Below are 26,435 nucleotides of genomic sequence, written 5' to 3'. Positions count from 1 at the left end.
GTATCACGCGGAAATAGTTAGAAATCATATTTAGTAATAAGGAGACTATACGAAGTAGCGAATAGCACCTAAAAGTGTAGGCCAAAAGTGAGAATTGGGAATAGGCATTATATATCTCTCGCAACTTTTTCAATACTTACTTCTCTAGAGGCCACTGGCAACTCTGACATTTCGCCGTACGGGCATGAAACAGAGTCTAATGGAATTCTCTCTCCCTCTCTCCCTTTATACCCGATAAATGGTCTCCACAATTTTATGAATCTGAATTTACCGCCAAATCTGACCCCACGCCAAGTCTTTGTACAGGCTCGGTTGTTTAGATCGGGAAGACAGCGACAATCCCTTCTTATTACATTGAATAGCTAGACCCAAGTTGCATTAGCCGTAAATTTCTTAGCTCCTAATGGCGACTGCGAAACAATAATTGGACGATGTGGAGCCTTAAATATGTGTTCGGGCCTATCCGTAACTCCAGACCGACATACCAAATAAGCGTAGCACGCTAGTTGCCACTATGTGCCGTCACCCACGTCGACTGCATTTGAACATCCACAATAGATCCACAGTAGATTACCCCCGTGGCCTCTCCGAACCATGTGCCTATGAAAAACCTTCCTCCCCCCCGTGCATTGGAACGCCTTTATTATTTTTTTCTTTCACGGCCTGGTGCTTCTGTCTTTCAGCCAAGTTTGACCATTATGACTGTCGATGAGAAAGTAAATGCTGAGGACACCGAGCTGGGAAGTCCTCGCGACTCGCTCGAGGAACAGGAGGTCTTCAAGAAGACCGAGGACGGTGTTAGCTTTCGCAATGTCGGCTGGTTTAAGGCGTGCATTATCTTCGTGAAGGTCCTCTTCGCGACGGGAGTGCTTTCCATGCCATCAGCGCTGTACTCCCTCGGCGCAGTGGGTGGGTCGATCAGTATCGTTGCCTGGGGCGCTTTCAACACCTATTCCTTTGTGATTCTGGGCAACTTCCGGAAAAAGCATCCTCACTGCCACTCCATCGCTGACATGGCGGAGGTAGCCGGCGGCTATTTCGCGAAAGAGCTGACTGGCCTCATCTTTCTCATCGGCTACGTTCTTGTCACAGGCAGTGGTATCATTGGAGTTTCAACTGGTTTGAACGCCCTTTCGCATCACGCTGCATGCACTGTTTGGTGGTCATTTATTGCGGCGGTCGTGATTATCGCGACAGCTTCAGTGCGTAAGCTCCAACATGTGGGCTGGCTCACTTACGCAGGTTTTATCTCGATCTATGCCGCAGTCTTCATTGTTGTCATTGCAGTAACCACGCGCGACCGCCCGGCCGCCGCACCTCAGGAGGGCCCCTATGATCTCGGTTACCTAGCCATCAACAACCCCGGATTTGCCGCTGGTATGGTTGCCTCTAGCACTATATTCGTGTCCACGGCTGGCACCAGCGCTTTTATCCCGGTAATGTCGGAAATGCGAAATCCAAAAGACTACAAGAAGTCGCTATACCTGTGCATGGCTTTGGTTACCGCATCTTACCTTGCTTTCAGCTTGGTTCTCTATCGCTGGTGCGGACAATGGGTTGCCAGTCCATCCTTAGGTGTGCGTATTCCTTGCTTTATACCTGCGTGACATTCGATTTCATGTGCTAAAACTTGATGTAGAGCGCCGGACAAACCATCAAGATGGTGTCTTACGGTGTTGCTTTACTGGGGCTGGTTGTGAGCGCTACAATTTACCTGCATGTGAGTGTTTTCAATCGCACTTGAGGGTTCAGGGCTAACATAGCGGGATACCTCTAAGATCGCCGCCAAATACATCTTTGTGCGTATTTTGGGTAACACACGTCATTTGCAGTCCAACACAGCTGTCCACTGGGCTACTTGGTTGAGCTGCACGATTATCCTCGGTGCAATTTCTTTCATTCTCGCGGAGGCTATCCCTATTTTTAACTACTTGATTGCCTTGGTCGGTTCTGTTTGCTTTGCCCCTCTCGCCATGTCCCTCCCTGGCCTATTGTGGCTGCATAGCAACCGTCACTACCGGAAAGGCACCCTGATACAGAAACTGATTTATTTGCTACACTGGGGAATGGTGCTGCTCGGAATATTTTTCCTAGTCGGTGCAACGTACGGTGTCGTTATCCAAATTATCGATGCCTACGCCACAGGAACAATTGGTAAGTTTTGGTCCCGTCTATGTCATAAGATTGTAATTGACGTTTTTTTAATTTTTTCTAGGCTCTGCTTTCAGCTGCGTTGACAACTCGAACTCGTCTTAAAAATGCCTCCTCGAAAAAATCTTTCATTTTCCGAGTTGCTTGGCAACAGCTCTGAACAGTAATATTTGAGATATACCATACACCTGGGGTGGATAATTTAAATGGGTGGTATGATTGGATGCAATGGGGCCCAGGGGCTCAAAATATGTTCTCTGCAATTTAAGCAGTTTAATGTAATAAGTTGTCAGAAAATCGTATCAAAATCCGCACCAAGCCTCGCTTAACTTTTGATTGGTTGTCTCTAGGGTTAGAGTCAACGTTGCTCTCCACTTGAGCACCGGAAAGTATTCCGCGGACCTAGCGCAAAATGTAGTAAGCACGATCGTGTCTGTCTCTTCTGCTCGACGAAAAAAAAAAAGGTTGACAGCTTGTTTTTGTGGAACCCGAAGGCGCGAGGATTCTCACTTGGTATTCAGGCTTTTTATGAAAACTGAGTGAGCAAGGCTCCGCGAATCGCCCTGTCTTTGTGCACTCTGGATTTGTGGATCATGTGCAAGAGTGGCAAAAGAGATCCTATCCCTGGCCCCGGAAAATGTCAAAATCGGAAATCCGTGGTATCCCGTGGGGATCCACCCGCGACGGGTCCTCATGCACCCGATCGAAGTTAAACCTGCGGAGTTTGCCGGTGGTCTTGTAGCCTTATGGAGTGTGACAGCTGTTTCATCTATAATGGTTGAGCGCACGTAAATATGCTAGTTATGAGCCGGATTCAAGAAATATTGTAACGGAGGCCAATGGTGATCAAAATATCAAAATAATCACATACAGGGTCTAGTCAGTCGCATACTGTAATATATACATCAAATTACCGAACGCGCTCAGACTTCTTGTAATTTGGGTGGCTTCTCATACAGTGGGTGTTCATAAGTTTGAATCCGTGATTTTTACCGCCTAATTTTTGCCATACTTTCTGCCGTCCCAACCCTCCAGATTCTTCTATTTACAGGCCCCACCCCGTTAGTAATTCGTATACCATCCATCAATCTCAGTAATAGGAGGCATAATAGCGTTAAAGAAGGCAAGGAAATTGTATCCAAACCAGACGGTGCTCTAGTGCGCGTTTGGCGGCAAGGTAGATAGTAAAGGCGGTGAAAACTCGGATTCAAACTTATGAAACCCACTATATATAAAGGCTTTACGTCGCTTCAAGAACCTCTCACTTTTCACTCCCACGACGCCCTATTTCTACAGCCTATTTAGCTTAGCCCCTGCCAATGCATCTCAAATCGTCCGTAGATCAGTTCTAGCTCTGGTAACGGGAGACTGGTTAAAATCTATGTCATTTTTTACCCCTACACATCAAGTTCTTTTGATTCCGAGGCCAAAAGCTAGATCAGACAACCTGCACACTTTGCACTATAAGGTGTTCTTTTCTCAACTAAGACTGCCCCGATAAGCTATAATTGTAGATTATTGCCTTTTCAAAACGCGTAATCTTAATATGCATTCGATTTTATATCTCGATAATATTCACTGCCTACATATTGTATCGATGAGTCCTGCTCAAATATCTACATCATAGGGCTTTAAACACATACATAATATATCACGTAACTTGTATGAAACCAAATGCTCAATATCTCTGTATCAGAAATCGAGGCCTTTAGCTGTCGGCAATCAGTGTAAGTAAAGTAGCTTGGAACCGGGAAACACTACTCTTAGAAATCAAGTGATAAAAGGCTAATGGTCTATTAATACTCGGCGTATATACTTTACTTAAGCCTAGAATAGACATACTTATACTTAAAGGGTAGAAAAGCTTATATTCAATACCGTAGCGGTATTTTTCTACTTGGTGAGTGACACTATATACTCTAGGAAGTAAAGGAGGATTATGCTCTAACACTACGAAAGCAATAGTAGCTAGATTTTCTATCTATCGCTACTAGGCCTCGGCACAGAACCGCGCAGAACCGCACCGCACCGCACCAGTCCGAACCACGAAACGGTTCCACAGACAAGACAAACATAGAATATATTTATAACGTGGTCGGTAAGCGAGTGTCCCATGTAAGCGAGTGGCCACCCGCGAAACACCATAGTTAAGACCACATTTTCAACTTCAATATTTCAATAACTATGGCTCTTTGTTGGTTTTTTTTTGTTATGAGTTACTCAAAGGCAGAGTGATGTTTCAGATACCGTAAAACATGTTAGACTGAATGCGGATGTGAGCAATGCATTCGATGCTACTGCAAGGGGACTAGTACGAGTAGCTATCTTTGCCCGGCCATTCATGTCCCGTGGCCATATCGCGAGCTCCCGAATCCGTCACGTTGATTCTGGGCCATAGATACTTCTAACATCTATCAAAAATGGTGTTGACATTTACGAAGGCGGGGCTTCGAAACTATAAGTCAATAAAAATACGGACGTCTGTTATAAAAAAGTTTCTTGCAAACTTCGAGACTGTCAATTTGACTTGATGTAGCCAATTGAATGCTGAGCTGCAACTGGACATAATCTGTTGGTACCACCAAGCTCATAACATGGTAGTAGCAATACAATAAAAACATAAAACATTCCCCCATTGAACTAGCCCCGAAAGGTCGCATTAAAATCAAACATTTAATATCAGAAGAGAACGATTAAACAAATAAAACGAGAACAAACAAAAAGCCATCAACGACAACCGTGATATTACTAGGCCAGTCATCTTAATATCAGTTACATTGTACGTAAGCTGACGATGACTCATAGCACTAGTCAAGGGTAAGACCAACTAGTAGTCTACATTCCCCTTACCAGCTAAACGACCCTCGCTGGGCTCATTTGTTGCCCTCCTTGGTACCAACCTATTCATAACTCAATGTCAGTCTTGTGGGAACACGGAAGTGAAGTAACCTAAAATGCGCGTATAATCTACCTCTATAATAGCGGGGCCAGCAACGATGTTATCGTCGGTTACGTGGCTTTTGCCTTTGGTGATGACAATGTAACTCTGGCCTGCAACGCCCTTTGGGATGGTGGCAGTGAACGATCTGTCGCCCGTAAAGTGGAGGGAAGTCCATATAGGTCCAGTAACAGTAATGAAAGCAGCGTACAGGTTGTTTAGTTTGGAATCGTCGAAGCCGCTGCCAGCCATTAAGTGAACTTTAGAGCCGCTAACGACAGCGTGACTAGTGGTTAACGTTAGAGAAGGAGATGCCTTCACTGGAAGTTTTCCATTGCTGGAGGGACATGAGATAATAAAGGGTGATGCGACGGCGTATACTTCGTCGAAGTCTAGGGGGTCATCGAATGGCTGGGCGAAAGGAATCTCACCAATCGCAGCTCATAAGTAGGCGCTATGACGGGCCTCAACCGTCAGAATACTTCCAGCGGCGGTAAGATAACCTTTATTAGCAATGGACGCGGCAGCACCGAGATAGGCACTAACACCAACACCTAATAACAGTCATTAGCAGAAATTATTTAATGATAAGATCAAGTAGTACCTTCGAGGACACTAGCAAGGGCTAGGAAGGTTTTCACATCGGTAGACGGAAAAGAATACGTGCAACGTTTAACGGGAGAAGCACCAGTAGCTAGAGGGAACCATCAGGTCTCGCTCGTCATAATTTCTATGGTACTCACTAGTGAGGGCTTGCGTAAGGAAAGCCACGTGTGTTCTCTCGTCCGCAGCGACCTCCTGGAGGTTGGTGTAGAACGGATCTTTAAAGCCAGCGTTCACGAAATTACTCTGAGTGTAGTTCTTGAGACCCTCCTCATAAAAGGTGGCCTCGAGGTGTTCGAGTGTTAAGGCATAGTTGAGGATATCAGCTAAACGGTTGAAAATTCATTAATTCAACTCAGCTAATAAATTTAGGGGCAAAGCATACCGTCAGTGATGGCTGCACGGGTGACAACAGGGCTAGCCTGTGCCATACTGAGAATCGCACCGGTTAGAGCAATTCTGACGACCTTCATTGTGTGTAGATGTAGAGATTTCGTGGAAATTTCTCGATTGATTGAGTCGTGGGACTTGACAAAATCAAACAGTTTAGTATCGGAGGCAAGTGATCAAGATAATTTATACCTGATAGCGATCAGACCCCTTGTTTGTTGACTTGTTTTAAGAGGCTCGTGGTATATCACGTCTTGAACAGCTAATAAATGCGCCCTTGTAAATTTCCTTTCCGGAATTTGGGCGCTTTCTTAACTCAGTAGAAACATATTCTTAGGCCAAAATGTTGTGATCGGCGTCAGAGGTTCCGAATCTAGACAAAGCCGACGGAAGGCGGAAGGATTATATCGCTCAGGAATATTACAACGCCACGAATCACAGATCATATGTTAGGGGTAAAGCGAGACCGAGAACGAATCCGACGTTGTGGAATTTGAAATTGTTTTGGGCTTACGTGCTTTTCAAACGGAAAGTAAAAGAAATGTTCAATATTAAGGACAGGTCACGTGTAGCGAGCTAGTCCCGGTTGGGACTTGGGGGTGGTGTTGTTTTGTAGTTGTTCGCTCTCTCTTTCTTTCCTCGGTTTAGAACTTTTCTGAATGGCACACAAATTATCCTGTACTGGCCTGTGACACTTTCTACTTGAATATATCACTATACTGCACTAATCGCATAACCCAAAACACAGCGCGTCGAAAATCGCAAAATTGGCAATAACAAAGATCTTCCTAGCAAAGATTTGGATGTCTCAACCGCCTCTATAAGAGGTTGTGTGATCTCTTGGCTCTCCTAGGCGGTAATTCCACCTTTCTGAGTAATCTCGACACGAGAAGTATTTGTAGCAGGGGGACCTTTTTGGCTTTGGAGATCTAAAAAATAGCCATCGCGTTTGGCGGGCTCGCCACAGCGCCTGTATAGTTCAAAGGGATGCTAACAAAGAAGAAAGTCCATCTTTTCAGTCTCTTGCACGTTTTGGCCAATGATTCAAGGTCAAAAAGTTCTCCAATCGGTGTTCCCCAGCCTGCCAAGAGGATGGGATGCAATGCCCATTTAAAATCGAGAGGTGCTGCATAGTTTTTATATGAGTAAGAATAAAACTATTTGATTGATGGACTAGACATACGAGTGCATTCAAATGCAGGAGAGTCTGCAGCAACTGCAGCATACTGACATTTCCAGAGCCATTCGCAGGTTTCCTGGGATTGCGCAAGACCTGGAAACTCAAATTTGCTGGATAGTGAACCTCTTGTCGCTGCATCAGCTTGTTGATAAGCTGCAATATACCCTGAGCTTGATGTGAGTCCAATGACGCCAATATAATCGTCGCCATAAGACTTACCCGTCCGTATGATCAATATATCCCCCTCCTGGGGCCGAATCTCTTTTTCCTGGATGATTTTCTGGACATCCGAAAGTGATATTGGTGACGACGCGAGAGGATCATACGACTTTCCTGTTTCTAGTGCCCAATCAAAGTAATCAATCAGGAAGGCCCTTCCGGCGATAGCATGCTTAGCCCATGCACTGATACTGTTCATATCTGGTTGATCTTTGCCATGTATATCTTGTTGAGTCACGCTTGAACTGATTAGAATTCGGAAATTTAGCACTTGAAGTTCCGAAGTTTAGCTTACCCGTTATAAAAATATCCTTCTTTCTGATAGGCAAAGTGACGGAAGCCATCCCATTGGGAGCTACCTTGCGTGTTGAAAGTGATCTAGGCCGAAGTTAAGAAAATATACAATGAAATGCGGAGATAATAAATTTACGATGTCATCATTCACAATGCTCGGACTTTTATCGATCACCTTTTGTTGGAAGATTTGTCGACCTAAGAGCCCGGGGTCGATAGCATCAAGCGGAAGACTTGGCGAGCAGTTTATGTCAGGCAAAGAAGCCAAAGCTATCAAAACACAGAGATCGCTTACTTGAGTGTGACTCTATCGCCAGTCTTAATCTCAGATTTCGCAGCCTCCAAAGTCTTAATTTCATGGAGGTGGTTAAGCGAACCAAGAGCTGGGTTTTTCCAGAGACCCCAGGCCGAGAGTGGTGGGTCGCTTTCTTTGAGAGGCAATTCTCCGAATTCTGGAATCTTTGAGTAATTCATTTGAAGTCCTAGGGTAGTTAATGTCTCCTTAGTAGGTAGAGCAGGCTGAAGGAGTGATTATATAGAATACGTCCTCTGGCCGTCAACTTCCGCCGCCGGAGATGTATCACCGAGATCTCCGTAATGTGGAAAAATAGACTGATACAAATACTACATGCAACACTCCAAAAGGGCACATCCAAAGATTAGGAAAAATTAGAAAAGTTTTCTCAAGCAAACCAAGTGCTAGAATGGCGAAACCTGGTCTTTTATCTATTCAAATTGATCCGCATCACAAGTGGGAGGAAATCCGGATTTCAAGCCTGTTTGCCATGGATGCCGTTCCTTCTGCTTCCTCCAAATTGGTTTTATTGGCTACGGACGTCTACACGCCGGAAAAACATTACCAATACGAAATATTATTCCAACTGGAAGATGTTTCGAAAGTAGACATTTCTCAGCTGAACCAGGCCCTGAATGCACTTCCCGCCCTAGTGGACCTTGCACTCTACGAACGCCTCAATTTCGACAAACGAGACGGACCCCTCAACCCCCAAAGAACGGACGTCGTCATCAAAGTTGGACTTACTCCCAAGAATGATCCTGAGGTGTTCCAAGATTATCACAACTGGTACTCAACGGAACATATCCATCGCCTGAAAAGAGTGGATGGTTGGAAGACAGGGAGTCGCTACCAATTATTCCAGCAGGTCGGCAGGAAGCAGGAATATGCTGCTCCTCTCGTGTCAATTCATCAGTACGAAGCAGTGAATGGCCTGGGAGGGGTAGAATGGGAGAAGTCTGTGAGAACGGAGTGGACAATGCGGGTCGATAGCAACAAAGAGAGATTGCCTCATCGCAGGCAGTTCCAAGTGCAGGATTTCAGCATGCGGAATCCTGTGACAGAGAATTGAAGTCGGTTACCAGCATCTGCAGCTCATTTTACCTGTTTATTCTCGCCGCCTTTGCCCTCTGACCTTCCGCGGAGATTGTAGTCTCTTCTCTTCTTCATCTGAATAGCTTCAATCTATCCAGTTTCTTCATTCTTTCCTTTCTTCTGTTCAATAACACACGAACTTTGGTTTCTGTCATCATTTTTATTCCCAGAAATGAGAAGTTCTGAACCTTCTCCGGTGGCTATAGCGATCTCATGGGAACCGCTTATTATTAGCTCCCGCCTTGAAATATGGTCCTCTTTTGTAAGCTCTTGCGATATAGTCAAACAATACAAATGATTTCAATAAGCTCGTCAATTTCTTAGTTTTGCTATTTATTTACTATGTATTAAGACCCAGACACCAAAAGATCCCATGTATCATATCTTCGTCCCATTTCTCATTCGCTTTGAGAGAAGGAATCTTTCTGAATGCGTGGGGGTAGCCGGCAAAGACATTGAGCCTCACCGGAATTCTAGACACCTGTCAACCGTCATCCGATATCGTCAAGCAGAAAGGCGAATGCGCACCCTGAATTTTGCAATTTTTGGTGATAAAGAAGACCATGGTCACGCAAAGGGTCAAGGCCGCATACCATGATATGAGTGGGAGGCAAATTCCTCAGAAGACCATTGTAGGCCAAAAGAGGGTTGATGATAGGGTTTCGGCAATCTGCTGATGATGGCTGCAGTAATGTCGCAAAGTCCATGACTAGGCTTGATGGTAATAGATCAGCGCCAGCACACTGCATCGGGGACGCGCAGTCAGGAGTGGAGAACTCCTCAAACGGGAAGCTTTGTGGTAAACAAAGCCAAGGGCACCAAAGAAATTGCCCTTTAATAGTAGCGTTGGACTCCTGCAGAGAATGTGAATAGGTGAGTGGCTTTTCTTTCTACCAACAGACTCGATTGATTCCATACCAGCCGTTCCCTAGTCACAACGCTAGCAGCTAGACAGGCGCCGCTACTAGTTCCACCAACATAGAGATCTATATTAGAGGGTAGCAGATGATGACCCTGGTTTTGCAGGATCCAATTCCGCACATCCCACGCATCTTGAAATTGTACTGGACAAGTCCATTCCGGTGTATGGCGGTAGTTCACACTAACAATCACTATACCACAGGCTTCAGCCAGCTGGACGCAAATCGCGTTCTCGGAACCAAGAGTACCGGCGAGAAAGCCGCCACCGTGGAAATAGATAATTACAGCCCTAGACGAAAACTGTGCTTCACTAGGACGATATATACGAGCGCTGATCTCTTGAAAGTCGCTCGTTGGGATGGCCACTGTTTTGGTCTGGATATGTAGCGCTGTCTTTCCTTCCATTATGCTGCGCGAGACATTGATCCGTGCTGCATTCGTGATCCGTCGAGACTCGGCAATTCTTTCGGGCGTATCATACTGTGGCAGAGGTTGGGGTGCATGCTGGCGAACATAAGATGACCATTCCTCTGCACAATGTCCATAGTGGCTAAAATCGGCCATGCTGGGAATGCGATTTCGATCCTTACCGAATCAGTTCTATTAGATTGTGCTGGTATGTGGCACTGAAACCAGTCATTTATGTGCGTCACAAGCAAAGTTCGGCGTTAGCCGGAGATTTGATCCCCGGATTTGAGTGGGTCTCAACAAAGAGGTTTGTCGCCACGCCCCGCAAAAGTTCACCGAGGTCGGGGAAACACCGCCGTCGAATCCCAGGGTAGAGATGAAGAATATCATGAACGCATATTTCATCAGAAGTCACTCATGTGCTGGCAGTTTCCCTAGCTCAAAGTCTGTCTCTGCATGGGAAGATCTTTCCCCGATTAATCCAGCATTTTCTTACCTTGCTCCTCGACTCGATATCTCGATTGCCGGAATTAGCTTACGAGTGGGAATGAAAACTTCGACCATGCGGACCTCATTCAAAAGGCTGCCATTCAAGAATTTTCTGATATGCCTTGCCATCGCGTTCGGGAATGTGACCTATGGCTATCACGCCGGTATATATTCATGGCTACCACCATCAAGGGAGAAAAAGCTAATAGTGAGATCAAGCCATCATTGGAACAACTCTTTCTCAGCCCACCTTTCTGATTTACTTTGGAATCGAGAATGAGACCAAGGAAAGATCTGCCAATGCGGATGCTTTAATTGGGGCAATGAACGGGTCGTTCCAAGTAGGCTTTTCATCCTGTGTGTTCGCAGATGAGAATGTGCTAATTGGGGTCTGTAGGCCGGTTCTCTGTTGGGCGTCATTACTACCGGTATGATACTCACCCGGTATGGGTGTAAGATGGCCATTTTCTACGCCGCAACCTGCTGTACCATCGGTGCGGCCATTGTAACAGCAAGCCAGAATGTTGCCATGTTCATTGCCTTCAGGTCCGTCGCGGGGTTCGGCTCGGGCCTGTTACAGGTTTGTAAGTTTACATAAAATTGAAGCCCATTGTTAGTACGAGTTGAACACACTCTGATACAGCCCGATGTTATGCAGGTCCGGTTTATACCGCCGAGCTTTCTCCGCCCAAATTTCGAGGTTTCTTCGTGGGGATGAACGGTTTGATGATTGCGGTGGGTTTTGGGTTGGCATCATGGGTAGGCCTCGCGTTTAACAGCTTGGTGTCCGATTCAGAGGCACAGTGGAGAGGCCCTCTTGGAATCGGAATACTGTTTTGCCTGATGTCTATTGGCTTTCTGCCCTTTCTTCCTGAGTCACCCCGCTGGAGGATGATGCATGCACAGAACGAGGAGGCTTGGATTACTCTCCGTGAGATCCATGATTCTGATGGAGACGAGCAACTCCATCACTTTGCAGTGCGCGAGTACAACCAAATTCGCAAACAAGTTGAGCTCGATTGCACTCTTGATAGCTCCTGGAAGCATATGTTCCACAAGCCCTCCTATCGCCGACGTTGCTTACTGGTCATTGCCTATGCATTCTTAGGTGAAAGCACCGCTATGCTAGTGATTACTAACTACGGTTCGATTTTGTATAAGCAACTGGGATATGACAATCACAGCCAAATTGTTCTAGAGGCAGCATACCAGGTAATTCCCTTCGTGGGAAACTTGGTTGGCTGTCTGATTGTGGATAGAGTGGGGAGGCGAACACTTATGCTAGCGTCCCTTGTTGGCTGCAATATCTTTGTCGCACTCGAAGCGGCCATGGTTGCGGTCTATGCCGACTCAGCATCGAACGAGGCCGGCCTGAAGATGGGAGTCGCGGTGCTTTTTTGTTTTATCTTTTGTTACGCCATTGGTGTCGATGTCGCGGGCATCGTGTTCTACGGTGAAATATTTCCTAACCATATCCGCGCCAAAGGACTGACTTTGGCCGTTGGGGCAAGGACATTGACGGATCTGGTCTATCTGGAAGCCGCCACGACGGCCTTTGCCAATATTGGGTGGCGATTCTTCTTGGTATTCAATGTGATTCTAACGGTCGGTACGGTGGTAATGTATTTTGTTCTTCCAGAGACGAGGGGGTTGCCGCTGGAGGAAGTCGCTGCCATATTTGGTGACAAAGATGAGGTCAGATCTTACATTCATCAAATCAATGATGAGGACAATAATACTGCGCTACCGGAGTTTTCTGACACTGAAGTTGGGGAGAGTAAGTGTGAGTTAGACCCTTCAAAAGGGTCCGAGTATTTACATCTTGAATATGTCGGTGCTTGATTATATATGTACTGTGCTACAATTACCTATTGTCAAGTTAGGGTTTCATTGAGTTGTTTGCGCGCTGTTGTAAAATATTTTATGTCATTATGACGGTACGCTTGAGTATGCTTTGAGACTGTCTGGTAGCATGACGACGTATTTTAAATTGAGGCAAATGCTTCTCACTATCAGGGAACAAATCAGGCACTGTTACAATGCTTGAAGCGGGATCTGTATGAGCACATAATGTGGAAGCTCTCTTTTACGACTGAGGGGCAGGGATGGTCACACACACGGCGGGAAGTCATTGAAAAAGTCCAAACAGCAGGTCTGACCCATCCAAAGGCGGCAATTGTGAGTCCCAATCCCACGTATCCCAAGTTTCGCAAAGGGTGGATTTTAAACGGTCATCCAAGTTTGCGTCTGAGGCGGCGTTATCTAGAGATGGAAGGCAGTCCTGTGCTGGGTTAATAGCATCAAGCGGTTGCATGGGCCTGGAAGGTTGCGGCAGGTTCGAATCATTTATGTCGTCCATGGACACTCCCGTTCGGGCAAAGAGATCCCGAATGATCAAGATCGGTTTCATGAGTCCTCTGTTAGCACCTTTCTGAATTGCAGTCAATGCTCTGAGGACGAAATGTGGGAATCCAGCTTGGTCAGATTGATTGGGAACAACTGTAGCGGCAGAGAAGAGAGCATATGAGAACAAGTAAGGCGCATGTTGGAATCCAAAGCTTTGCTCATATCTCTGGGATATATGATAGATGTGAGCTGCTGAAGATACACAAATGGCACGTAAAGAATCATCCTCCATTTGGATATGGCTCAGATGCCCTTCAGACAAGAAAGGTCGACGAAGGAGAACGTTAAGAAGGTGGAAGGTGGTGTGGCAAGTAATCTGATGCGGCGGCAATGTGAGATCAACCTCGGGGTTGAATCTTAATTGCTTGGGAAGCACATTCTGCCATAGTTGCAAACGCCTTTGTATATCCCTGAGACTCTTCTTTGCATCCAAAGATGAGATGGAGGGGGCGGATGGGTGATAAAAAATTTGAATGATATCCGCGGCAATTTCAGCAAGCCGAAGTAACGCATTGAAAGTCGCGACCACATAGGTTGGCAGTGGGTTGTACGACGGTTGTTCTTTTGCGGGGCTTTGAGGGTCGACATAAGGCGACCATAAATCCATTTCTTCGTACGTATCGAGAAAGATCTGACTGGGCTCATACCCAGTGCGATTTAGGTCTGGAAGACGACCAAAGTACAGAGATTGAAATTTGTCGATGATATATGCACTCCAAAATATGCGCCGGCACATCTCCTTCTCACTGTTAGACATTTGGTTCAGTGATGGCTGTGGCGGGGGTTGTGAAGGGCGCGATTTAGCCTCATCGAGATGTAGTCCGAGGTCAGTGATCATTCGATAAGCAAGGCCGCAGTACATCCATCCTGCTGTGTGCTGCCCGCTAGAAACAAGGCTCGAACCCATCAATAGCAAGGCTGTCACTGAAGGTATACTCGACTTTTCCATTTGTTCAGGCAATAGCATCTTGAACTGATCATAGAACACCTGTTTCAGCCCTTGGCTCGCGGAGCCGCACCCACTTACATCGCGTCGCTGGCTGTGAAGGGCAGAGGCATAGAATATAGCGTACCAAAGGAGCTTATTGGCGTAGGGGCCGTCTGAATGGAAATTCTGCATGACCAATGGTCGGTAGGTGAGAAGGAACATCAGGTGATGGCGGTTCCAGTGAATATCCAGAAGGTGATGTATTGTATCCCAGTCAAGACCCTCGAACGGATGAGTTGGAGAGAGGAAACTGTGTGCCTCGATCTGTCGCTGCAAGGCGGCGACTACCACCAGTTGCATTTTCCGATGCTCTCTGGTTGTCTCGTGCCAATTCTCGGCGCTTGCACAGCTTGCTGGAGAGGCAACTTGTCGCCCGGCCATCCCTCTCATGTCGCGGTAGCGGAACGCGGAGGAAACTCCGTATGAAGATACCGATTCTTGGTCATTCAAAATATATGTGACTGCATGGGGTGACACCGGCTCCTGTCTAGGCGACTCAATATTCGCCTGAATGGATGTACGGTGAGCTTCTGGGCTGGCCGACTCTGACATATGGTCAACCTGAGGATTTTCCGAGCCAGAAAGCTCAATGGGTTGTTCTTGTCGCACGAGGTGTTCGGGGGATGACAGTAATGAATCGGTTTCCCTACTATCCTCTTTCCCCAATCTAGCTGCTGGCCTTCCATCTTCCAATAAGAAGAGGCGATCGTCCAACCGATGCAGAATCCCTTCAATATGCTCCATACTGGTGGCAAGAGATGATATCTTTTCCTTGGTAACACGCGAGGTAGCCTGCCGTTTGTCTTCGCCATAAATACACATTTCTGCATGCGTCTTGCACGGCGAGCAGCTCGGCCGCTGACTGTCACATTTGATCTGCTAACGCGGTCAACCTCTCCGTTGCTTTGGTCATCACGGCGAAAACTCACCTTGCGGATCCGGCATCTCACACATGCTTTACAAGTGGCCCCCGGGCGACTTCTGTGCTGCGTCAAGGTCATGGGTGCCGATAGCGGTGAGCACTGTGTGGATAGCACTCCCCGAGTTGATTTAAAAGGGTTGAAAAAGGTCCATCAAAGATAGTAAATAAATTGTTAGCGGATAGAGTGAGAATGACTGGAGTAAGTCACTCGAGAAACATGGGGAAGCCAGGGGGCTGCTAAACGTGCTCATTATCCATTACCCCGCACGAGGACGAAATATGGGTCTGCACTACGAATGAGCGTCGGGCCGGGTCGTGCTTTGCTTTTGGTCCGCGCGACACTTCTAAATGCCGTAGCCAATTGAAATGGGACTCCCCACATCTGCTAAGATCATAGGCCATCTGGTTAGGTCTATGCAATGGTGGCGGCCAATATATATAGACAACTCCTTGTCCGCACTGCTATCGAGAGTCTTACTGTGAATGGATGGATGAATTCATATAATTTACGAGTCATGAAGGCGCCCAAGAATAAGTGAGTTTGGGCCAGTTGGGCCGGTCTAAAACTGCTAGGGTCGCCCACGCGTCTGTCCAAGGCCTACATACCGCTTAATTAGTGATTATAAACCACCAACCACTTATTCAACTTAATTGCGAAGGGTTAAGACAAATTAGCTCATCCACCCATCCACTATAGTAAAGATGGAAGATAAAAATTAGTGTGGGTACTACTACGTATACAAAATTGCAATTATGCTTGGGGAAACCATAGTTCATTTTAAGTAGAATTGACAGGTCTCCGTTGAATCGATCCTGTCCTTCCCGAGTCCGCGCATCGCAAAAAGCCCACCCCGGATGGTTCCCATTCTTGATCCTCTAGTACTGACGATAAAATTCTAACAAGAGAATTAATACTCGGCTATTCCGTAATGCCTGCTATTCAGATGAGTGTCTCTTACCCTTGTCCCAGAGACTTCCAGGTACTTCTCGCCCTGTCAGCGGCCTTCCTGGATGCGAAGACTCCGACCACGAGGATCTGCCTGGACTCCTCCAAGTCAGAAATCACAAAGGCAATCTGGTCTTTTTCGCGCGGTTCGTCTGCAACTTTACCCAAGATAGCCAGAATTTCCTCAGATCTTGCGTACGTGATAGTCAACACAGAAACTGATCCTGTGATTGCCACCAAGGGTCCCGAGCTGTTCACCGGGTCGGGCAATCTACTCTTTTCAACGAGTCGACCTCGACAAAGTGCAGCAGCCGTCGGAGGTGGCGCTAGTTGCTCTTCAATAAGTACTGTCCGGAATTTTTCGTAGGCCGTGCTGCGGCGATGAGTATCTTCCAAGGCACTATCATTGCGGTAAATTTCGACCCCACGAATAGCTGTCGTCTCGGTGACCGAAAGCAGCCAAATGTAGGCCAAGCAGTCGGGCTCAGAGGTGAGCGTCTCCTTTCCAACCTCTCTCAAGAGCGAAAGGAACTAAGAGGTGCGGTCAGCAATTCTCGGATCCAGTAAGAGTGAAAAGAACTCATCCTTACTCGTGCTCTTTTCTGATCGGAGGCAATGTTCACCAAGGGGGAGAGAACTAAAGCGGCCATGGTAAAGCCAGAAGCTTAGATTCAATAAAGGAGGGAGATTCATCAGAACCCAAATGATGAGAAAAATAAATTGGCATCCTGTAGGTAATTAGCCCACTCAGTCGGTGTGCGTACTTGTCTCTGCTTGTCCCGGAAGTATGAACGAAGGAGTGTGTCGGGGGTAGATATCCGTTCTTTCCGTCTGGCCGCCCCACCACATTCACGACCGGATATGCGGACATCACAATGCCGATAGTAGTCTTAGTAACCCAGAACGTTAAATGTGCTTCATTGTGAACCGCTGCTTTGAGAATGTCATGCCTTGTGGCTATGACTATGACTATGACTTCTCGCGAGCATTTTTATGCACAGCTGCAGACATTGGAAGAAGAATTACCCGGCAATCGCATGCGTTGGTATCTCTCCGTGTTTCCTTGTCTAGCTGCTCTCAACCAAGTCGATGAAATCGTCGACCTCTACCCCATTTTGCTACAAAAGTACGTTGATGAAGCGCAGCATCGACAAGTTACCCGACAAATTCGAGAATCACTTACCAAAGCCGTGGGTGTTATTGGCGCAGCAAAGGTCGCTTCCCTTTAACCCTCGGATGATTTTCAAATTTAAAGCATTCGAACTGATTCAGACAGACCGGAAATGCTCTACGGGCCTTGGCAGGCGTGGTTCCTCCATACCTCCATGATCAATTGAATTATCGGTGTGTGAAAATATCTTGAAGTCGATATACTATTCAGCCTCTCATCCATGATAGCGAGAATGATTCACCTGAGGTAGCGTCTAAAAGAGGCCGTGAGTTTTTCAAGAAAATCTACCTCCTCGATCCGGATGTGGACCCCAATCCTACCCGTGAAGCGGGTCCAGATTATGACTTTATCGTCCTAGGTTAGTCAATCCTGCAGTCCCTGGATCAGAAAAAGTCTTTATTATATTGATAACTGATCAATTCTGTACAGAACTGCTTTATGGACGCGTTTTCTCCTTCACTGAAGTGCTGGACATTCTCGAGAGTGAACAAGTAATGGTGTCTGCTTTGATTGGGATTGACTGCGTGGAGCAAGTTAGATTCCATATGATAGGCCTGCTTCGAAATGGCGCCCGGAGAGACGAGGTGGACTTTATTCGTCAGATTAGTGCTTTGGTCGTGGATACAATTGGTGTCAAGGAATCGCGAAAAATCCCCACTGTACCAGAGCTGTGACAGCATGACGCCACTTCAGTCGTCCCTATTGTAGTGAAGAAAAGGAACAAAGGGGAAAAGAAAGTGACAGATTGAAGCCATATAGAAGAAAGAAAAGAAGAAACTACAATCAGCCAGTGGGCAAAAGCGGTGAAACTAAACATGTGTACATAGTCTTCTTGCACAGTTGGAAAGCTTGAGTCATGGTGGGCTCACTTGCATCTTTCTTGCAATTACGTAGCAAAATTCAGACTCATTCTAGACGGCCGCGTCTTCTAATTCATAGAATAATGATCTTAGGTGGGAGAGGTTGAGTATTCGACTCGGTCCCGCGAGATACAGTTATTCTGGCTTAAGTTCTTTCATTTTGCTTCAAGAGATTACGTTTTTTCACTCATCGATTGCAATCGCAGACACTGCCCTTTATGCGCGAATATCATTGTATCAAGGTACTTCGGAGTTAGCCATAGCTGTGGTTCCGCTGTGCCTGTCTAATTAAGCGGAAACCCCCGAGGCGACCAGCCTGAGACGAGTCCGGAGTTGGATCTCCGTACTAATCTACCCCCTGCGCACTAGGCTGGCTGCCACCATACCTTCGGAAACCGATTATCCGTTCGTCTAATCCTGTTACATCGCGATCGGACTATCCTACAATTCAATAGATATCTTGGCATTGGGTAACAGATATAATCTTTCAACTGCGACTATCACAAATTAACCAAACGCTTCTTCTCATTCATTTCATTGTGACTTTAATATAGTCTGGACAAGAACACATTTTCTTCCTCAAGAATTTCTTTGACAGCAAGAACACTTCAATGCACGAATTATCTATTGCCGCAATTGGTGAAAACCGCCAGATTCGGGTCGTCTGCTTGGGTGCGGGCTACTCAGGCCTAATGATGGCTATTGCGGTCCGCGAAAAATTCCACACAGAAGACCTGGAGTTTCAGGTGTACGAGAAGAATGCGGATCTTGGTGGAACGTGGCTAGTCAACAGGTAGTACAAGCTATTGTCTTCCCTTGCTTTGACATTGTCTGAAATCTTTTCTTCTCAGGTATCCTGGTTGCCAATGTGATATTCCTACCCATAATTATCAGTTCAGCTTTGAACCGAAGCCTGACTGGCCCAATTACTATGCGACGTCCGAGCAGATACATCAATACATGACCCAGGTGGCATGCAAATACCGCTGTGAAGACTTTTTTAAGTACAGTCACGAGGTTGTAAAGGCGCGATGGGATGATGAAGAGGCGAAATGGCACATCACTGTCAAATCCGGTGACGCACAATTTGTCGATATCTGTGATGTCTTCATCAATGCAGGCGGTGTCCTAAACAACTGGAATTGGCCTAGTATTCCGGGGATCAGTTCGTACCGAGGGAAGCTCCTGCACTCTGCTGACTGGGATCTGAATTTTGAGTTCCAAGACAAGACGGTAGCTGTGATCGGCATCGGATCTTCAGGGGTCCAAATCATGCCTGAACTGGCGAAGGTGGCGAAAAGTGTCACATTGTTTGCGCGATCTCCGACATGGATCAGTCCTTCCGGGATTGGTGAGCCAGGACCGGGAGATCCTGAAATCGACCGCGAGTACAAATACACGGAAAGGGAACTGATCAGATTCCGAGATGATCCTCAATATCTCCTCCGTCATCGGAAAGACCTTCAAATCAACCGTATTACCGGATTCAGGCAGTTCATCATAGGAACGCCGTCCCAGCTGCAAGCTATGGCTGCGTGCGAGACGGCAATGCGTGAGATCTTGGGAACAACCGACAAAGGACGGACAGTTTTGGAAAAGCTATTGCCCGATTTCCCCGTGGGCTGTCGTCGTCTCACCCCCGGCCTTGGTTTTCTAGAGGCCTTTACAAAGGATAACACCCATTTGGAGTGGAAGAACATCCGGGAAATAACAAAAAGAGGAATTTTGACGAGTGACGGACGTCATCTGGACTTCGATGCTATTTGCTGCGCAACCGGGTTTGATAACTCTTTCCAACCTCAGTTCCCGGTCACCGGGCGGAATGGATTTGATCTCGCGAAGAAATGGAAAGAAGAGGGTCCGGAGGCATATTTTGGTGTCACTTTAGCGGGGATGCCTAATTACTTCAGTGAGCATCATACTTAACCCACTACTATACACCAGTGCGTTAATTATTTCAGGTTTCGTGGGTCCCAATTCTCCAGTATCGAATGGATCCCTAGTGCAGGCAATCCAGGGGACTGCGATATACATTGCAAAATGCCTAAAGAAGATGCAAACTCAGTCGATTCGTTCGATGGAGATATCTTTAAAGGCCCAAAATGACTTCAATGAGCACTGCCAAGCTTACTTGAAAACAACAGTCTGGGCTGGACCCTGCAGCAGCTGGTACAAACAAGGAACTGCAGATGGGAAAATCGTCGCAATATACTGCGGTAGCACCTATCATTTTTTGGAGGCATTAAAAGAGCCTCGCTGGGAAGACTACCATTTCACATACGTTCCAATCTCACAAAACAACCGGTTCTACTACCTCGGGAATGGTATGACAGTGGGCGAAGTAACGGGACGCGGAGATATGGGGATAACTCAGACTTTTAGCTTTGAGGATTATTGGAACCTCTTCAACAGCCCTGTGCTGTTCCAATAGTAGCAATAAATTTCTCTGTTTCCTCCTTGGTATATAAGTTGTCTATTTCTTGAATTGAAGATACCGGATCACGCCAGGGTTTTCCATCAGGACCTTTTCAGGACTGTGTCGATCTTCAATGTCGATGGTAGAAAGATGGCAGAGACTAGTTGAGTCCTCTACTAGCCAGCATTTATGCGACATTCACCATCCTAGCATGTCCGGAGAATCGTCTTTGATCATGCAACCATCAGGTGATTTTATCAATCTACTTCCAAAACCACATGGGAATTGTATCTCCCCCACTGTTAGTATGGACTTTCCAGCTGATGCACAATCATCGATATCCAAAATTGCGGCCATTGGCAGGCCCAATGTAGCGACACTTCAATTTCCTATTTAGCAGGTGATCACTCTGAACTAGAGTGCGCCAAAAACCGCAATTGGGGGCAAACCTTGCCCCCAAAAACCAAACCGCAATGGTTGCGGTTTGAAACCGCGAAAACCAAACCAAACCACAAACCATTGCGGTTCCCCATTGGGGCCCTAACAGAAACCATTTTTGCATAAAATTAAGGTCTTGGCATACATAAATTTGCTGATTCATACTTTTAGATTACTGTTATTAAACTATGTTTTGGTCTCAACACTACTTAATTATATTTTTTGACTATAAAAGCTATGAAATACAGGGTAATTCACTTATATATAAAATTAAAAGTAGAAGTAATATAATATTCCTTTATTTTTAGTGTATTAATCGTAAGTAGTTAGCCAGTATTAGGTATTGTTGGAATTTGGACCAATGCTACATTAGGTGAAGGTATCCTCTTATTCAACATAATAAGAAGAAGAAGAAAAGAAAGAGATGCGAACATGATTTACCCCTCCAAACCGCTTACCCCTCTTTACCCTACCAGATCGATGACATATCCCTCATCACGCCATCAGTTCTATCATATTTCCTTCCCTGATTCTATTCTGTTTATCTGATATAAAGCATGTGACTTTGACCACTTTCTGTCTATAAATACGCGCGAGACACTAAGTAGAAATAACAGACCTTTCACTCTCTTCAAATATTCTACTATCCCTTTCTATCTGCTTAGAAAGACCTTCTTCTTAGTCCTTTGTTTGAGGATTGTGGATTGTGCTCATTTAGAGTGCATAAGCCCTTTGCACTCTATCTTATTCTTATTCTATCTTTATCCGATCAAGCCTTCCTTGGTCGGATAGACCTACGGTCCGTGGTGGGGAAGCATCTACAAAAGCGTACCCCGCGCCACGAAAAGCTTCGTGGTATCCGCCTCCCTGCACGGCCGACAGATATTAATTGTGAAAGGCATATATCCGTATCAAGATTCGATAAGCTAATAGAAACGTTGCTGGGAGCGGTAGGAGAGGTTAAAACCGGAGTAGTTAGTGAGTTAAGGGCGGGTCGGACCGCTATCTTTTTTCGAGGTCGCGGAAGTGGGATATCCTCTATAAGGAGGCCATATTTATGAAGCGCTACATAATCGCGTTTATTCTTCCTAGTGTTAGGACAGTCGAATATGGTTATAGGTAGAGATATTATCTATATAGTTATATTAGTATATTATACTTATATTATAATTGATCGCTTACTTTGGAGCATTAGAAGGGATAGTATTTAGTAGCTTTTGACCTAGATTTAGATATTACTCTTGGTAAAAGCACGTCTACGCGGGGACGCGTTCTTATAAAATCTCCGCTAGCCCGATTAGACCATCTATTTACTCTATATCGTATATAATATGTAATTACTAATATTTTGGCTCCATATTAATAGACTACGTGTATCTTAATACGGTCTATAAGCTGATATAATTTGAAATAAAATAGACCACAGATACGATTACGGACTTATTAGGCAATCTTAGGAGTGGAATTATATATTTTAGATGGAGGGTTAGGGCGAGAATTTATATCTACTGATACTACTCTACAGCTTGTTCAACCTAAAGCCAAATTGCTTAATTTTATGTTAGATTAAATAGAGCTATCTCTGAGGCTATCAATTAACTAATTATTAAAGTAACTACTATATGTGATGTCGATTGCTCACTATCGTGTGGAATAATAGATATAGAACGATATAGTCGGACGTGACTTACCGCTTTCCAAATAAGGGTTTAGTACAAAAAGTTCGCGAACTTCGAATCGAATTCGAATCGGTCTTCAATTCGAATCCGTACGAACCGTTGTTATCGACATTAATTCGAATCGAATCGAATCTGGCAAAAGTTCGATTCGATTCGATTCGTGCGGAGCGGTACCCGCAATGCAGCTGAACAGTTCGAGGGGAAGCGAGGTTCGCTGTGCCATTTTCACAATTGCTGACGTCCGTGTATTGCAGTTATTCAAACGCTACTCAATATTTCGATGCCTATTTCTGCTTCGAGCAAGCGCGACTCGTAATCCAGAGAGCTGCTGGACGTCGACCAATGCTCTGCCAACGGCAACCACGGTTCTGACCGGTTCTCGGCTCAAACCGCCTTAGCTTAGTGATCACGGCTCTCGGAATAAGTATTCTCCCCAAAACAAAAGTACTCTGCACAGACTTCCAACTAGAGTCAAAATCCGCACTACTGAACCATGCTCAAGGTGTGCATGAAACTTTGCCTCTACCAGCTCTTAGCCTGCCCTTGAAGCATTCGTATAAGCCATGCAATCCCCAAACATTAATGAGTTTTGCCTTACGCCGAGAATAGTCAAGAGCGAAGCCAAGGTCTCCCTTGAACAGAGTTTCTGCTTCTTCGACACGCCCCTGCTCTCTCAAAGGCGGTTGACAGTAGATAGAACTATAATAAAAGAGGCCTTTGCATTTGCATAATAGTGTAGGGAAACCTAACTTGATAGGGAAAACCTCAACCAAGGCAATTAAATGATTCCAAAGTCCAATACCTTCGCGATAGATTCGGTAGCAATACGCGATCGTAGTCTTGATATACTAGCAGGGAAATAGATCAGTACACAACAATCATAGGGTTATTACCAGTCCCTACCTCGGTTTGATTTCGCGGGTACTGTGGCCATGAATATCGGACCGAAGGAGCATTTTACTACGTTTGATTAGTATAACGATATTCTCAAGTCGTCACTATCCCATGGGGGGTGGTGGGATGCATTGCATACCAGTTAGGGTTTTGGCTTTACTATGGGCGAAAAACGGCGCTAGTGAGTGCATACCAGTTGGACTTCTCGAGTGCATCCCAGTTGAAAATATCGGTCGGACAATCATCAAAACTTCAAAAGTTCTAAATTCGCGATCGCTCTATACCCGGTTTCAATTTAAAGATCGTACAATCAAAAGAAGAGGTAGTTACAGGGGTTAGAAATTTGGACCTTTTTTTTTGATGGGGTGCGCTTTGGCCAGTCGTGCGATACTTAGTCACCCTTAGGCTAGGGGTTTACATAAGCTTAGTATAACCCTCAAACCCTACTACTTTATTAAAGAAGGCCTTCTAGTAGCTATACTACCTTAATTAACGAATATAAATAAAAAGGGTAGATAACTTCTCTATCTCTATCCTTACGTAGGAGATACTATATATGCTCCTAGGTATGCATGACACCTTAGGCCGCAGCCGCGTTTACTATATTATATATTCCACCACTACAATATCTATATATTCTATTATAATTCGCTAAAGACGTATCTTTAATTATACTTAGTATACTAATAAGATTAATAGATAAAGAACGGGGGAAGTCACCTCATTGCAGTCGATAATAGGCTTAATGGACTCGTATAATGGGACTAAGGCAGTTATCTTAGTGTAGTCGGACAATGGGACTAAGGTAGTCATCTTATTGCAGTCAGATAATAGGACTGAGGCAGCCACCTTAATGGGAACGCACAATATGCTCTATAGTCTCGGACAATAAGGCTCAATAGACTTATACAATGGGACTGAGGCAGCCACCTCAATGCAAACGCCCAATGTGCTCAATGCAAACGCCTATTGTGCTTGACAGAATTGTACAATGGGACTGAGGCAGCCACCTCAATGCAAACGCCCAATGTGCTCAATGCAAACGCCTATTGTGCTTGACAGAATTGTACAATGGGACTGAGGCAGCCACATCAATGCAAACGCATTATAGCCTTAATAGACTAGGACAATAGACGTACTTCGGATGAATGTACAATCCTCAATATATAATCAAGTTTTCTTCCTTTTCGAACTTACCTTCCTTTATATCTCTCTTACCTGACCACTTTCTCTACCTTAAAAATCAACCTTTTTTTTTACTTCTTTTTCTAAAATCACTGATTGTCTCTCGCCCTGTGCCCCCCTTCTTCTCTCGTTTTTTGACGTACAATTACGTCAAGATGTCTCCCTTGTACGAACCCAACCCAAGCAGTGAAATCAAACTAATTCCGATTTAGTTCCTCCCTCGTCTCTCGCCGTGGTGGTGGTAGCCGTGGCGGACGTGGTGGCTCTGGATCGTTGTATGTATGCTTCCTTTCCTATAGCGATATATATGAAACTAACTATTATACAGCGGAGGTCGGGAGCGGAGTCCCTATGCCGGCGAAGGTATCCTGAACTTTGGTCCCGGGGAATGGAGCAGGTAAGCTCTTGACTTTTTTATGAACGATCTTTAGCTAATGTACAATCTCTACTAGCTGGCCCTTCCCCTACACTAACCAGGATGGGAACCCTCGTCTTCCTCGTACGCACGCGGAGGGTATCCAGTCCCTCATCCAATACGCTAAACGACCAGGCGGTAACCAGGGTCAGCTTCAACTCCCAGTTGGCGGCGATGAGCTTACCCGGATGTGCACAACTCCGGTGCAGCTCGCGATCCTTCGGGGTCGTGGACGCCCTATCTGGCATATACGAGGCAACATTAATGGGCAGCAAATTGTCTCCCAGCGACCCTCGTATATTAATGCCCTGCTGATCCAGTCCCGTGGCAATCAACTCGTTTAGCCTTACGAGGCGTGTGTGGACCGGTGCAAACCTTTTCCGCAGTGTATCCGACTCCCGGGTCAGTTTGGCGGCTGTTGTGGCAATTGTAAGTGGCGTGATCACGTATCTCGGTGCTCTGTACGAGATAGACAGCCCCGTAATGCTACACAGCCATGGCCACGGCACCCACCTCGTCCCTTACCCACAACGGATATTATTGACCTAACGGACGACCGGAGTGTCGTCCGGTCGGCCCAAGGGCTATCCCGTCGGGCCTATCAACGTCCTCGTGCGGATAGCGAGGTCCAAGAGATCACTATAGTGGATTTGACTGAAGAGGAGGATAACCGGCGTCGGACCGAGCCTTCTCAACTTGCTTGGTACGAAGAGGCCTAGGGAGGACGTACAATATGGGTGGTAGGGAGTGAAGATAGCATTTTAGGCTAGAAGGGGGAATACTTACAATACCGAATGAAATCCGCATTTTTATTACTTATAATCATTCGTAGATATAGATCTTATTAAATTATATATAGTCATATATACTAAGGGTCGTCGTAGAAAGCTTTGTCTTAGTGGAAACTTAGTATATTCGATCAGCCTATCATATTATTAATACTATCTAGCTTGGGTGGCGTAAGATTCAGGGGTAAAATATAAATCTTTAGCGAATTCCCACTTACTTTTTTCCTCGCCCCAACAGACTAAGCTCCGTTCTTTGTACGACCCCCGCAAATATATATTTGGACGATCTACGAAACCTTATCGTACAATGGCATCCCGCACCGCCGCGGACTTATTTTTACGGA

General features: G+C 45.8%; 10 protein-coding genes across 10 annotated transcripts; 6 read left to right on the top strand and 4 right to left on the bottom strand.

Moving 5' to 3' along the window:
* Positions 1-698: 698 nt before the first annotated feature.
* N7443_008201 (cytochrome P450 3 monooxygenase) lies at positions 699-2,256 on the top strand (the record flags this gene model as incomplete). Its single annotated transcript, XM_056888257.1, has 4 exons — positions 699-1,577; positions 1,640-1,720; positions 1,764-2,154; positions 2,216-2,256. The coding sequence occupies 4 exons, from the start codon at positions 699-701 to the stop codon at positions 2,254-2,256; spliced, it is 1,392 nt and encodes a 463-aa protein (XP_056737559.1).
* Positions 2,257-5,068: 2,812 nt separating this feature from the next.
* On the bottom strand, positions 5,069-6,165 carry N7443_008200 (ferritin-like domain-containing protein; the record flags this gene model as incomplete). Its single annotated transcript, XM_056888256.1, has 5 exons — positions 5,069-5,500; positions 5,561-5,643; positions 5,694-5,783; positions 5,833-6,018; positions 6,078-6,165. 5 exons carry the CDS (start codon positions 6,163-6,165, stop codon positions 5,069-5,071), a joined length of 879 nt encoding a protein of 292 aa, XP_056737558.1.
* Positions 6,166-7,011: 846 nt separating this feature from the next.
* On the bottom strand, positions 7,012-8,249 carry N7443_008199 (uncharacterized protein; the record flags this gene model as incomplete). The annotated part of the gene is made up of 5 exons (XM_056888255.1): positions 7,012-7,208; positions 7,266-7,720; positions 7,777-7,859; positions 7,912-8,008; positions 8,071-8,249. 5 exons carry the CDS (start codon positions 8,247-8,249, stop codon positions 7,012-7,014), a joined length of 1,011 nt encoding a protein of 336 aa, XP_056737557.1.
* A 311-nt stretch (positions 8,250-8,560) lies between these two features.
* On the top strand, positions 8,561-9,142 carry N7443_008198 (uncharacterized protein; the record flags this gene model as incomplete). The annotated part of the gene is made up of 1 exon (XM_056888254.1): positions 8,561-9,142. One exon carries the CDS (start codon positions 8,561-8,563, stop codon positions 9,140-9,142), a length of 582 nt encoding a protein of 193 aa, XP_056737556.1.
* Positions 9,143-11,056: 1,914 nt separating this feature from the next.
* Positions 11,057-12,825, top strand: N7443_008197 (fungal zn(2)-Cys(6) binuclear cluster domain-containing protein; the record flags this gene model as incomplete). The annotated part of the gene is made up of 4 exons (XM_056888253.1): positions 11,057-11,147; positions 11,203-11,324; positions 11,381-11,567; positions 11,627-12,825. The coding sequence occupies 4 exons, from the start codon at positions 11,057-11,059 to the stop codon at positions 12,823-12,825; spliced, it is 1,599 nt and encodes a 532-aa protein (XP_056737555.1).
* Positions 12,826-13,111: 286 nt separating this feature from the next.
* On the bottom strand, positions 13,112-15,121 carry N7443_008196 (fungal specific transcription factor domain-containing protein; the record flags this gene model as incomplete). Its single annotated transcript, XM_056888252.1, has 1 exon — positions 13,112-15,121. The coding sequence occupies one exon, from the start codon at positions 15,119-15,121 to the stop codon at positions 13,112-13,114; it is 2,010 nt and encodes a 669-aa protein (XP_056737554.1).
* Positions 15,122-16,254: 1,133 nt separating this feature from the next.
* Positions 16,255-16,895, bottom strand: N7443_008195 (putative quinol monooxygenase; the record flags this gene model as incomplete). The annotated part of the gene is made up of 2 exons (XM_056888251.1): positions 16,255-16,776; positions 16,836-16,895. 2 exons carry the CDS (start codon positions 16,893-16,895, stop codon positions 16,255-16,257), a joined length of 582 nt encoding a protein of 193 aa, XP_056737553.1.
* Positions 16,896-17,186: 291 nt separating this feature from the next.
* N7443_008194 (uncharacterized protein) lies at positions 17,187-18,090 on the top strand (the record flags this gene model as incomplete). The annotated part of the gene is made up of 4 exons (XM_056888250.1): positions 17,187-17,459; positions 17,522-17,589; positions 17,644-17,774; positions 17,846-18,090. 4 exons carry the CDS (start codon positions 17,187-17,189, stop codon positions 18,088-18,090), a joined length of 717 nt encoding a protein of 238 aa, XP_056737552.1.
* A 740-nt stretch (positions 18,091-18,830) lies between these two features.
* N7443_008193 (flavin-containing monooxygenase) lies at positions 18,831-20,707 on the top strand (the record flags this gene model as incomplete). Its single annotated transcript, XM_056888249.1, has 3 exons — positions 18,831-19,069; positions 19,128-20,185; positions 20,238-20,707. Coding segments are annotated over 3 exons (1,767 nt in total), but the record flags the coding sequence as incomplete, so codon positions are not given.
* Positions 20,708-25,043: 4,336 nt separating this feature from the next.
* N7443_008192 (uncharacterized protein) lies at positions 25,044-26,022 on the top strand (the record flags this gene model as incomplete). Its single annotated transcript, XM_056888248.1, has 6 exons — positions 25,044-25,054; positions 25,101-25,163; positions 25,217-25,285; positions 25,341-25,598; positions 25,648-25,732; positions 25,798-26,022. 6 exons carry the CDS (start codon positions 25,044-25,046, stop codon positions 26,020-26,022), a joined length of 711 nt encoding a protein of 236 aa, XP_056737550.1.
* Between the last annotated feature and the right edge of the window lie 413 nt (positions 26,023-26,435).

The sequence above is a fragment of the Penicillium atrosanguineum genome, assembly GCF_028827265.1.
Source record: "Penicillium atrosanguineum strain IBT 20685 chromosome Unknown utg000007l_segment0_segment0, whole genome shotgun sequence".
NCBI lineage: Eukaryota > Fungi > Ascomycota > Eurotiomycetes > Eurotiales > Aspergillaceae > Penicillium > Penicillium atrosanguineum.
This window is presented reverse-complemented; position numbering and strand designations above follow the sequence as displayed.